Source organism: Myotis daubentonii, chromosome 4, assembly GCF_963259705.1.
Source record: "Myotis daubentonii chromosome 4, mMyoDau2.1, whole genome shotgun sequence".
Taxonomy (NCBI): domain Eukaryota; kingdom Metazoa; phylum Chordata; class Mammalia; order Chiroptera; family Vespertilionidae; genus Myotis; species Myotis daubentonii.
In genome coordinates this window covers 9,491,661-9,503,409 of record NC_081843.1, presented here as the reverse complement: position 1 = coordinate 9,503,409, position 11,749 = coordinate 9,491,661, and the positions used below count along the sequence as shown (strand labels likewise).

Genomic DNA, 11,749 nt, shown 5'->3' with positions numbered 1-11,749 from the left:
CCCGACCGGTCACGTGACGCGGGGGTGCACCGTGGGGTGATGTGAGATGCAGGGCCTTTCAGATTGCGTACAAATGAGGCATTTCCACCCCGTTTGGCAACGCGATTGCCTTGGGAAGACAGTTCCGGTAAAGGGGGCGGGCTCTCACATCCTGGCAATTTTGCTTCCGGTCGGGGCGCTGCAGCTTCCGACCTTCGCCTTTCCCTCCCACGGGAAGGAGACGCAACCCCGTGCGCATGCCCGGAATCATCCAAAAGAGGGTGGGGCCTAGGCTGCGGGAGCGGGAGGGGGGGAAAGAAAAGGGAATTTCAACCTGTGGAATCCTGGAGGTCCCCGTGGGTAGCACCATCCCATTGACTGTGGATGGTGTCAGGGACAGAGCCTCTGGCGGCTCGTGGGGGGTTTGGGGCCCGCAGGGTGAAGGCGGAGGGCAGTGTCGGGGTGTGAGGGCAGTACGGGAGTTCCAAACTTAGAATCTTGAGGCCCTCAGGGCTCAGGTGCGGGGAGTGGGAGCTCGGGCCGCCATGCGGGACAGGACCCAAGAGCTGAGGCAGGTGAGAAGTCGGGGCAGCAGGATTGGGACGGGAGGACTGGGTGGGGTTTGGCCGGAATGCAGGATTCCTGGTCTTCGGGGCAGGGAGGGGTGGCTGAGGGCGAGGAAGGAAAGACCCGGAAGCCCGTGAGTCCTGTGGGGAGAGCCACAGCAAGGAAGTGATGCCAATGACCCCGGCCCTGGCAGGGGGATGACAGCTCGGACGATGAGGACAGGGAGCGGGTCGCGCTGGTGGTTCACCCGGGCACGGCACGGCTGGGGAGCCCGGACGATGAGTTCTTCCAGAAGGTATGAGCCTGGGGTCTCTGCCTGGATTCCCGAGGGGGCTGGAGGACCCGAGGAGCAGCGCGGTCTGGAGGGCCTTCGTATCTCCTTCCGCCCTCTCGGTCACCCTCCCCAGGTCCGGACAATTCGGCAGACCATTGTCAAGCTGGAGAATAAAGTCCGCGAGTTGGAGAAACAGCAGGTTACCATCCTGGCCACGCCCCTTCCCGAGGAGAGTGAGTGAAAACCTGGGTGCAGAACGCATGCTCAACCAGAGGCATTTTGGGTATTGTAGTTCCACGCAGGTGGTGGCGAGGGAGATTTGTTGAGGTAGGGACTGCTTTCTTTTTTCAGGCATGAAGCAGGACCTGCAGAACCTGCGCGAAGAGATCAAACAGCTGGGGAGGGAGATCCGCGGGCAGCTAAAGGGTGAGCTCCTGGGACCTGAGACAGATCCTTCCCTTTGGTCCTGCCCAGCTCCTGGCATATCTGGGGGAGTTTGTGGCCCAGAGAGGCCAAGCGATCTATCCAGGTCACACAGCAGTCTAGAATCTCCATCTCCGTGTTCCAGCCCATAGCACTTTCCACAGCACATGCCTGCCTCTCGGGTTCTTTTATTTACTATGAAACCATTTACTCCTAAAATTCTTGCCGCCCAATGTGCATTCTTTGGGCAGGCATTTGGGGTTTTGTTAGGAGGCCTCTGCATCCTTCTGGGAATTAGCTGATGTACGTATTGCAAAGAAAAAATATGCTTTCCCCTGTCAGAGACTTAGAATTAGTCATTTAATGATAAATTATATTTCCCCAAAAAATCGTATGGATATAAGCATCTCTCTGTAGTGTGGCTTGGGTATGACACTGGCCCTGCGTCCTGATCCCCAAACAATTTTCAGAAGCCACAGGTCACCCTCCGTCCCCCACAATACCCTTGTGTCTTCCCACAGCCATTGAGCCCCAGAAGGAGGAAGCTGATGAGAATTATAATTCAGTCAACACAAGAATGAGAAAAACACAGGTGGGTTTGTTATTCCCAGAACTAGAACATTTCAGCAAGTGTTTTATAGAAGTAAGAGGGAAGGGACTTGGAGATCAGCAAGTCCAAACTAATGGTTTTCCAAATGGGGAAACTGAGGCTCAGAGAGAGAAAGGACTCACCCAACATCAAGAATTCCCAATCCATTATAACACCCTGCCTTTTTCTTCATTCAATGAGAAGTTGCTGAGTCCCCAGATCTGACCTGGGCTCAGCTATGGGAGACATGCTTTCTAGGAGCCAAGATGGGAAGTTAAGCTTGAATAGGTGGGGAAGACATTACTGAGGTAGGACTTGTTCGCTAATGGCTCTGTCCGAGGAAGAAAAAGGAGCAGTGATAAATGACAGGGATGCCGGATAGCCTCTGCCCTGTGGGCAGAATTCCAGAAATCAGGAAGTGGAACTTCCCTGGAGGGAAGGTCACTTAATCAACATCTTAGGAAGATTTGAGGTGATCTGATCGGCCCCTTCTGGGTGAGGGCCCAGCTGGACCTGTAAACCTGGGCAACAGACTGAACGCCAGGCTTTACCAGCACACCCCCCGAGTCTAAGCAGTGAGGCTGGTGTCCAGCAAGCATTCGACAAGTATGTACCGAGTGCCAGCTGTTGGGACTACAGCAGTCCAAAGACCCCTGTCCTGGAGCTTACATCCCAGTGGGGAGAGACAGTCACCGTAATAAAGAAGTACGGTGTTTTAGAACATTGTTATGCATTAAGGGAAAAGGTGCAGGAAGAGAGGGATTGAGAGCGCTGGCAGAGGCAGGTGGCAATTTCAGTCAAGTGGAGAAAACTGCTTTCCGACAGTAACACTGGAGCAAAGACTCAAGGCCTTCGTGGGGCACGAGGTTCTAGGCCGAGGGAGCAGCGAGCGCAGAGGCCCACGGTAGGGCGTGCTTTGTTCAGGGAGGAGGAAGGAGCCTCTGTGGTCGGAGGAAATGAGGGAGGGACAGTGGAAGGAGGTAAGGTCAGAGGGGAGATGGGGGAGAGGCAGGTCATGTAGGCCCTGGAAAGGACTTCGGCTTTTACTTTGAGGGGATGGGGGGGCCTTTCAGGTTGGGAAGGCAGCAGCACCTACACCAGCTCATGCTGTTTGCTCGCTGTCCCGGTGGCGATCTTGAGGCCCAGACTGGGCAAGGATCCTCGCAGCGAGGCACAGCCTGTGTTCTCTGCCTGCAGCATGGGGTCCTGTCCCAGCAGTTCGTGGAGCTCATCAACAAGTGCAACTCGATGCAGTCCGAGTACCGGGAGAAGAACGTGGAGCGGATCCGGAGGCAGCTGAAGATCAGTGAGTTGTGGAGCCTGGCCCACAGGGCGGGCTAGCCCAACCCAGCTCTCAACCCGGCCTTTTCCTTCACAGCAAATGCTGGAATGGTGTCTGATGAGGAGCTCGAACAGATGCTGGACAGCGGGCAGAGCGAGGTGTTTGTGTCCAATGTGAGTGGCCACAGCCAGCCTCCCTCTGCTGGGCCTCCCGTCCTCTCCAAGCTCTGGTCCTCTTTGATTGAGGGGATACTGAGGCCCAGGAGGGAATGGATTTGCATGCCGGGAGTCGGTCAGCAGGGCCCTGGCCCGGTGCTAGACCCGAGGGCTGCCATAAACCTCAACACGAACTTCTGACCTGCTGCGGGCTTCCCCGTTACCTGTCCCTCCACTCCTGTCCACTCCCCAGATACTGAAGGACACGCAGGTGACGCGGCAGGCCCTAAATGAGATCTCGGCCCGGCACAGCGAGATCCAGCAGCTTGAACGCAGTATTCGTGAACTTCATGAGATCTTCACTTTTCTGGCCACTGAGGTGGAGATGCAGGTGGGCAGCCCAGGGGGCCGGCTGAGCTTGACCCAGACCCCAGATGTGAGACCATGTTCAGTCGGACCTCCAGCCGAAACTGTCAGCCCACAGCTACTCTTAGCCTCTCTCCCCCAGGCTTTTGCTCCCCTCCCTTCTGGGCCACGCCCTCACGGCTGGCCCTTACCTCCGTCCTTAGCTGGGCCCCAGAGCTGCAACCACCTCTACAGCTACCCAGATGACCACTTTTCTATACATAACATTCCCCACCCCGGCCACCTGACCCCACCCCAGGTACGGCCCCAACCCTGGCCCCTCCACCAATAGAATACACCCTTCAACCTCTAAGAGCTCAAAGTTTCCCCCAGAGGGCCTGTCTCCGAAAATCTGTACAAGGTTGGGGCGGGAAGCGTTATTCCTGCTGTGGCGCTGGTTGTTGGGGCGAGGCGAGCTTCCAGCCTTGTCCTGGAGGAGCTGACCCGCTGGGGCTGCAGCCAGCACCCTCCTATCGCTGGGAGTCACGGGAAGGGGTTTCATTCAGGAGTGCCGGGACCGGAGGCCGGTGATGCATGAGGAGGCAGGGACAGGAAGGGCGGCACAGCTGTTGGGAGATGGACCTAGAACAGTGGTCGGCAAACCGCGGCTCGCGAGCCACATGTGGCTCTTTGACCCCTTGAGTGTGGCTCTTCCATAAAATATTGACTTCTGCACATGGGCCATGAAGTTTCAAACGCACTGTATGTGGGCGCCCACACGTGGTATTTTGTGGAAGAGCCACACCCAAGGGGCCGAAGAGCCGCATGTGCCTCGCGAGCCGTGGTTTGCCGACCACGGACCTGGAAGAACGGGCAGAACCAGTCAGTTTTTTGAGGGGACCAAAGTTCGTGCTCTGTGAAAAGCGACGAACTATTTAAGGCTCTTGGCCCCAAGACCCCGCTGCGAGTCAGGGTTGTGTGGGTCAAGGGAGCAGAGCAGAAGGCACCACGTGATGGAAGGGCCTGGAAGCCACCTCGGGAGGGAGGACTGTGGCAGATGTGGTCCCGCCTCCGTGTCTTCCTTAGTGCAGTGTTCTGCCAGGAATGTCCGTTGGTGGTTGGGGCTGGGGTGGGCAGCGTGAGCTACTGGGCCCTCCTACCCCACTCGCCCCCACCTGCCTGAGCGGCCACCTCCTCCGAGCAGGGGGAGACGATCAACCGGATTGAGAAGAACATCCTGAGCTCAGCAGACTACGTGGAACGTGGGCAGGAACATGTCAAGAGGGCCCTGGAGAGCCAGAGGAAGGCCCGGAAGGTGAGCCTCCTCTGGGGGGCCCCCTCCCCCCCGGAGTGAGTTTCCCTGACTCCTTCCTCCCCCACAGAAGAAAGTGCTGATCGCCATCTGCGTGTCCATCTTTGTCCTCATCCTGGTAGTCGCCATTGCCGTCTCAGTAACGACTTAACAGCATCGTGCGTTCTCGGTGAGACTGCGGGCCTGCCCCCCGGCCTGCCCCACCCCGGCCCAGCCGCTCCTCCTCCCCTCAGACCGTCTTCTCCCTCCTTCCCTTGCAGGCACTCAGAGCCCGGGACCCAGGGTGTGCCTCCTCTGCCGGCCGCTGGGGCGGGGGCAGCCCAGACCCTGCCGCCGGACCCCCTTCCGCACACCGGCCCTGTGCAGGGGGGCAGGTGGCTCTCCTGGGGTTGGCAGCCACCTGTTCGTGGGGGCCTCTCCCTGGGGCCACAATGGCTGGCGGAGGGCCTGCACTGTCCTGTTTGGATGGGACACATGGTTTTGTAAGAAATTAAAACGCACACAAAAAAGGCTGAGACTCCCTTGTGCATGTGTGTTCCTGGAAGGGCTGGCCCAGAGCCTCCAAGTGTCCAGCTTTCCCACCTCCTGGCCGTGCTGCCCGGCCAGGCCAGGCCTTAGCAGGCTTCCGTCAGGCCGTTCCGGGCACCGTGACTCCAGCAGGCCGGCCTTTCACCTCCCACAGGAACACGTGGGCCGGGAGGCCTAGCACCCACATCTGGCTCAGTTCTGTCGCTGGGGAAAGGCCACTGTGGGTTCCCAACCCTGAGCGGTGGGCCAGACCAGGCTGGGACGCAGGTGAGATGTGTGTGGATGGGGGAGGGGTCATCGGTGGGCCATTGTGAGGAGCAGGCTGTTTCTTTGGATACAGTGGACAGGGAAGGGCCAGACTCAGATTTGCCATTTGAGTGGAGTTAAATGAGGAGCCAGTTAAGGGAGAGGTTGCCAGGCAGTGTCCCACAGGCCAGACCCTGAACCCAGAAAAAAGCCTTGCCTTTTACATAGGAGTTCAGCTGGAGAGCCAGCGACTCCGGGTCAGCACACGCTGTTTCTAAGGGGTATGTGGCTAGAGCAGGCAGAGGAGGCAAGGAGCCGGATTTTTATGGGGCGCTGGAGCTCCAGGCCCCAACTCTAAACCTCTAAGCGTTCCAAGTGCAGGTGCCTCGTTTCTGGAGCTGGGAGTGGCACCTGCCTCCAGCCGCCCGGCTTTAGGGCTGAGGCAGCACCTGACCCCGCCAAGATCTCCGGGTGGGTCCTGGCCGCCTGTCCCATCCCGCTTTTGATCCACAGGCTGCTGCCGCTCTGGGCTGCCCAGCCTGTCCAGCCGCAGTGTCTCTTGCTTCTGCCACCGAGTGGGGGCACACATGTGGATGCTGTGGTGACCCGTTGTGGAAGGGCTCCGTGTGATGTCCTCGGTGTGGTCCCAGGCCTCTTTGACCTGGGCTGGGGGAGGGGCCAGAAGGTGGGATTGGACCCCAGATACACAACCCCTGCTTTCGCTGCCTCCATCCGTGGCTGGGCATCCTGGGGCGCCTTGGGGTGGCCCTGGAGTGGCGGTGAGCCTGTGCTGGGGGGAGTGTGTATACTTGGCCCTGAGTGTATGCAGCGTGGTTGAGATGGCAGCTGCGACTGGAAAACGTTGGCGAGTGGGCCTAAATGCTGTTCCCGACAAGCACTGGAGTTGGTCTGTAGGTCGTCCTGGCGGACTGAGCACCCCAGTATTAAACAGCATTTTTAGATGGAGAATGTTGATATGGGTGGGGCCTCAGAGCAAGTCCACTGTTGCACCGAAAAGTGATTGGTTCACAGAGCGCAAGGGGCATGATCAAACCTGCGAAAGAGGCGGCGGAAAGAAGATCATGAGCCTGTGAGAGACGCAGGGAAGGGGACCCAGGGGAGAGGCCAGGCTGGGTTCCGCTCCCCAGCCGCTGAACGTGCGCCTGCGCGCGTCTGGGAGGGGACCCACGCCTCCTTCCTGCTGGAGATGGGGCACCCTGTGTGCAGGTGACACCTCTGGGAAAGGGCTCGTTCTCAGCGGTGTGCAATCAGTTTGACGTCTACCCCGTGGAGAAGCTGCCGGCCGCCAGGTTCTGTCCCAGTAGAAGACCGACTTGGACATGGGCCTCTGGGCTTCCCTGATCCTGCATCTCTTCCCCGGCAGCTGGGATCTTCAGCAGAATCCTGTCCTGTTCATCTTCTCCTCCCTCGCCTTTCTGCCTTCAGAATAAAACGGCACCGCCTGTGACATCGACTGGGATCTGCTAGAGACTGCCAGGCCGATGCAGAGATCATGCCACACCTGTGCAGCCGGGGGTCCGTGTGTGCTACCTGACTTCTGTCTGGCCATGCTGGACAGCGCCACCCCTACAAGGCTGCTTCCCTGCCTCACTCAGGAAGCTGTCTAGAACCTCCTGGAAGAGGTGGCTAGATGGTTAGGTTGAGGGCTTGGATGCCAGGCTCATTAGTTTGAACTTCTCCTGTGGGCTCGGGGGCCCTGGAAGGTTTTGAACAGGAAGCAGCAAGTCTGAGCAGACCTAGCAGACAAAGGGGCACAAGCACTGGAAGTTTCACAGGCTCCCTTGTGCATTCCTCGTCCCTGTGGGATGCTGACCTGAGTGAGGCGCTAAGGGCAGGTGTGCACTGGAATCCTGGCATGGCTGCTGTCAGCCCAAGTTTCAGAAATCAGGGTCTTGGTTAGTTGTGGTTCCTCCAAATCCACCTGGCAGCACGAGCTTTCAGCTGCATCTCTCTCTGCTAGCTGCCTCGTTCATTCAGCGTTTCATGGTTCAATGCCTAAGCAAAGAGCCTGCTGGTCTAGGTCAGGCTGCATTGGCCGGCCTGTAATTTGTCTATCTTCAGTCAAGATTTCATCCTTGACCAAGATATATGTGAGGTTATATGATACAAAATGCCGTAGCAGAGTGTCTAAGAAGGAGTAGATGAACTCAATGACTGACATTTCTGGTACAACCCCGTGGTAAAGTGCATTATTCCCCATACAGACTGTCATTCCTGTGGGGCCCCTCCCTACGGAACTTGACATTCATGCTCCACTTACAACAGGCTTGGCTCTCTGATTTGGTTTGGCCAATGGGATGTGAGTAGAAATGTAAATAGAAGCTTTAAGCACCAACGAGTAGTCTAGTAGCTTCCCTTCTCTTTTCCCTCTGCCATGAGCCTAGTAATTGCCAGATCAAGACTTCTTCAGCCTGGAACTCAGAGTTAAGATACCATGAAGATGAGCTGTAGCCCACCTGTAAAATGACGTGTCATGTAAATGAGAAGTAAACTTCGTTTGCTGTGAGCCACTGATACTTGGAGATTGGTTGTTACCACATCATAATGAGTCTAAACCAACTGTTACAGAAATAGTACCCAGAAGTGGGGAGCTGCTACAATAAAAAATAAACCTGAATTCTGTGACTTTGATCTTGGAGCTGGACAGTGGTTGGTGAGGAAACTATCATTGGAATTTGGAAAGATGATGATGGGTGTTATGCAGTGATGAAGCATTTGGTTAAACTATAAGCTGGAAATAAGTAAGAATATAAATTCTATCCAAATGAGCTTAGGGCCTTAGGCAAAACCTTTGGGAAAGAGACTATTAGTAGCATGCATGAGTTGCTATTGGGTGCAGTTGATAAGTTACTATAATAAAGAGTTGGCTCAGAAAAGAATTGGCCACCATAAGGAGAAATGGAAGAGAATATAGCAACTCCAGGCAAATGATCCACATTTGAACCAGTGAAAGATAAAACTGACAAGACTCTTAAGCCACAAAGTTTGATTAAAACTCATCTTTGTGACAAGGGCCATATCAAGTGTATGGCTCGCGTGCCCTTTGTGAAAACCTCTGAATCAGCCCGGCCAGTGTGGCTCAGCGATAGATCATCGACCCGTGAACCAGGAGTTCACCGTGCCTGGTGAAGGATGCGTTGCAGGCTCAATCCCCATTAGGGGCCGTGCAGGGGCAGCCCATCAATGATTCTCATCATTGATGTTTCTCTCCCTCGCCTTTCCTCTCTGAAATCAATCAGAAAATATTTTTAAATGATAATAATAAATAAAAGGAGGAATGTCTGAAAAGAAATGTAAGTTTAGCTGTTGGCCCACTGAGTTGACAGGAATCAAACAGGTAAGAAGCCTTCTACCTTCTAAGAAAGCCATTAGCTTGGATTTTAAAAGACCAGGAGTGGCTCTTTCCATCATCTCTCGAGCCACCATAATGGTGCGAGTGAGTGTCCTGGCTGATGCTCTCAAGGGTATCGTGCTCAATCCACTCTGACTGCTTCCGTCTAAGAAGAGAAAATTTGGACACATGAAGAGAGACCAGAGGTGCACACCTACAGAGGGACAGACACATGAAGAGGCCATGAGGGCAACCGTCTGCAAACCAAAAAAAGACATATTGAGGACACCTTGGTCTTGGACCTCTAGCCTCCAGAACTGCAAGAAAGTACATGTCTGTTTCTTAAATTAAAAAAAAAAAAAAGGTATTGTGCTTGCTTCAGCAGCACATATACTAAAATTGTAACAATACAGACAAGGTTTGTCCTGACTGGTTTGGCTCAGTGGATAGAGTGTCGGCCTGCAGACTGAAGGGTCCCAGATTCGATTCCGGTCAAGGGCATGTACCTTGGTTGCAGGCACATCCCCAGTGGAGGACGTGCCGGAGGCAGCTGGTCGATGTTTCTCTCTCATCGATGTTTCTAACTCTCTATCCCTCTCCCTTCCTCTCTGTAAAAAATCAAAATATATTTTTTAAAAAAGTTTTAAAAGAACCATAATTTTAAAAAAAACACACAACACAGAGAAGGTCAGCATGCCCTCTGTGCAAGGATGACATGCAAATTTGTGAAATGCTAAAAAACAACAACAGAGTATCAACAATGCTGAAAAGAGAGGCAAACATCTGGTTCTTATTAGGCTGTGCTCCAAAGTCATCATCTGGTGACTTTGGTGAACTTGAAATTATTGATGGCCACAGAGCTGGGAACATCGTGAACCTCACAGGCAGGCTGGAGAAGTGTGGAGTAGTCAGTCCCAGGTTTGATGCGCAACTCAAAGACTAGAAAAATGGCAGGACAGCCTGCTCCTGTCCCGTCAGTTTGGCTTCATTGTACTGACAGCCTCAGCCGGCATCACGGGCCCTGAAGCCCGATGAACGCGCACAGGAGGGAAAACCCTGGGATTCTTCTTCTAGGGATGTGATACATACATTCAAACAAAATGCCTCAGTGGGGAGAAATATGACCATGGGTGTTCAAGACTACATATGACCTTGAGTGCTCCCAAATTTCTAGGAGCAAGAAGGAGACCAAGGCTCTGACCGGTTTGGCTCAGTGGATAGAGCGTCGGCCTGCGGACTGAAGGGTCCCAGGTTCGATATCCTTCTCCCTTCCTCTCTGTAAAAAATTGATAAATACATACATATATATATATATATATTTTTTTTTTTTAAACTATATTTTATTGATTTTTTACAGAGAGAAAGGGAGAGGGATAGAGAGTTAGAAACATTGATGAGAGAGAAACATCCATCAGCTGCCTCCTACATACCTCCTACTGGGGATGTGTCTGCAACCAAGGTACATGCCCTTGACCGGAATCGGACCTAGGACCTTGAGCCAAACCAGTTAGGGCTCTTTGGGTTCTTCTTGCTTGAGACTTTCTGTGCCTCCTGAACTTGTGTGACGTTTTCCTTCACTAGGTTAGGGAAATTTTCTGCTATCATTTCTTCAAACAGGTTTTCTATCCCTTGCTCAGTTTCTTCACCTTCTGGTACTCCTATGATGTGAGTATTGTTACATTTCATGTTGTACCACAGGTCCTTTAAGCTGTCCTGTTTTTTAATTGTGCAGTTTTTTTGGTTGTCTGATTGAGTGATTTTTTTCTACCCTGTCTTCTAATTCACTTATATAATCTCCAGCTTCCCCTAATCTACTGTTTATTCCTTCCTATGTGTTATTATTGGTATGTCATTTTTCATTTCTGACTAGTCATTTTTCACAGTTTCTATATCTTTTCTCATGCAATTGAGCATTCTTGTAACCAATATTCTGATTTCTATATCTGATAAATTTCTTATATCCATTTCATTTAGCTCTTCTTCTGGGGAATTTTCTTGTTCTTTCATTTGGGGCTTGTTTTTGTTTTTGTTTTTTGTCTTCCCATTTTAGCTGCCTGTTTGGGTTTGTTTCTGTGTATTACGTAGATCTGCTATGACTCCCGTTGTTTTTGGAGGGTCTGTAGTGATCAGATGCTGTTTGTGACTGGGCCTGAGTATGCTGTTTGAAGCTCTCAGCAATCCACAGCATGTGGCGCCCTCTGCTGGGGTTGGATGCCTTTGAAAAGACCGAGATGTACACCAAGGTCTGCTTTTCCTAGCCTTAGGCCCAATAGCAGATCAGGCAAAGACTCAAAGCATCCAGAGATCTGCCTCTGCTTGCAAGCTGATTTTTATTCTCAGTCTCTTAATGAGCCTCGAGTTATAGACCATAAGAAGGTGTAAACTCCAAAGGGTGGTGCAATTGCTTCCCCGCCCAAGCAAACGCTGCCTGGATGGTAAAGGTCTGTCTGAGAAAGATGTCTTCTGCAATATGGGGGAATGACTCAGCACAGGAATACAGGCTGCTGCCCTCTGAGCTCTAACCCTAGGGCCCCCAACCCTGGATTCTTTTCACACAGGTCTAGTCCACTCTGCCCTCCCTCTGCTGGAACCAAAGGTGAGTGGATGCACACAACATTTTGTGTGTTGGTCCTTTAAGAGGGTGCCTGCATTTCCAGTCGTCTCTGGCTGGCGGACAGTAACCCTTCTGTTTTTCAC

The 11,749-nt window shown here is 53.3% G+C and overlaps 1 protein-coding gene and 1 non-coding gene across 2 annotated transcripts; both read left to right on the top strand.

Annotated features, from left to right (window-relative positions):
• The first annotated feature begins 498 nt into the window (after positions 1 to 498).
• On the top strand, positions 499 to 5,499 carry STX4 (syntaxin 4). Its single transcript, XM_059692205.1, has 11 exons — positions 499 to 554; positions 740 to 841; positions 954 to 1,053; positions 1,172 to 1,246; positions 1,765 to 1,835; positions 3,030 to 3,138; positions 3,211 to 3,287; positions 3,523 to 3,660; positions 4,819 to 4,929; positions 4,997 to 5,095; positions 5,187 to 5,499. Exons 1-10 carry the CDS (start codon positions 525 to 527, stop codon positions 5,075 to 5,077), a joined length of 894 nt encoding a protein of 297 aa, XP_059548188.1. The 5' UTR covers positions 499 to 524; the 3' UTR covers positions 5,078 to 5,095; positions 5,187 to 5,499.
• A 4,193-nt stretch (positions 5,500 to 9,692) lies between these two features.
• On the top strand, positions 9,693 to 9,797 carry LOC132233941 (U6 spliceosomal RNA). Its single transcript, XR_009452788.1, has one exon. It is a non-coding gene; the product is annotated as a U6 spliceosomal RNA (small nuclear RNA).
• Positions 9,798 to 11,749: the final 1,952 nt, after the last annotated feature.

Bases quoted from the DNA above. Each gene is read 5' to 3' on its own strand.
- STX4 (XM_059692205.1), top strand. From the start codon at position 525: ATGCGGGACAGGACCCAAGAGCTGAGGCAG. The intron at 555-739 runs GTGAGAAGTCGG...CGGCCCTGGCAG, and splicing joins GGACCCAAGAGCTGAGGCAG to GGGGATGACAGCTCGGACGA. The intron at 3,661-4,818 runs GTGGGCAGCCCA...TCCTCCGAGCAG, and splicing joins CCACTGAGGTGGAGATGCAG to GGGGAGACGATCAACCGGAT.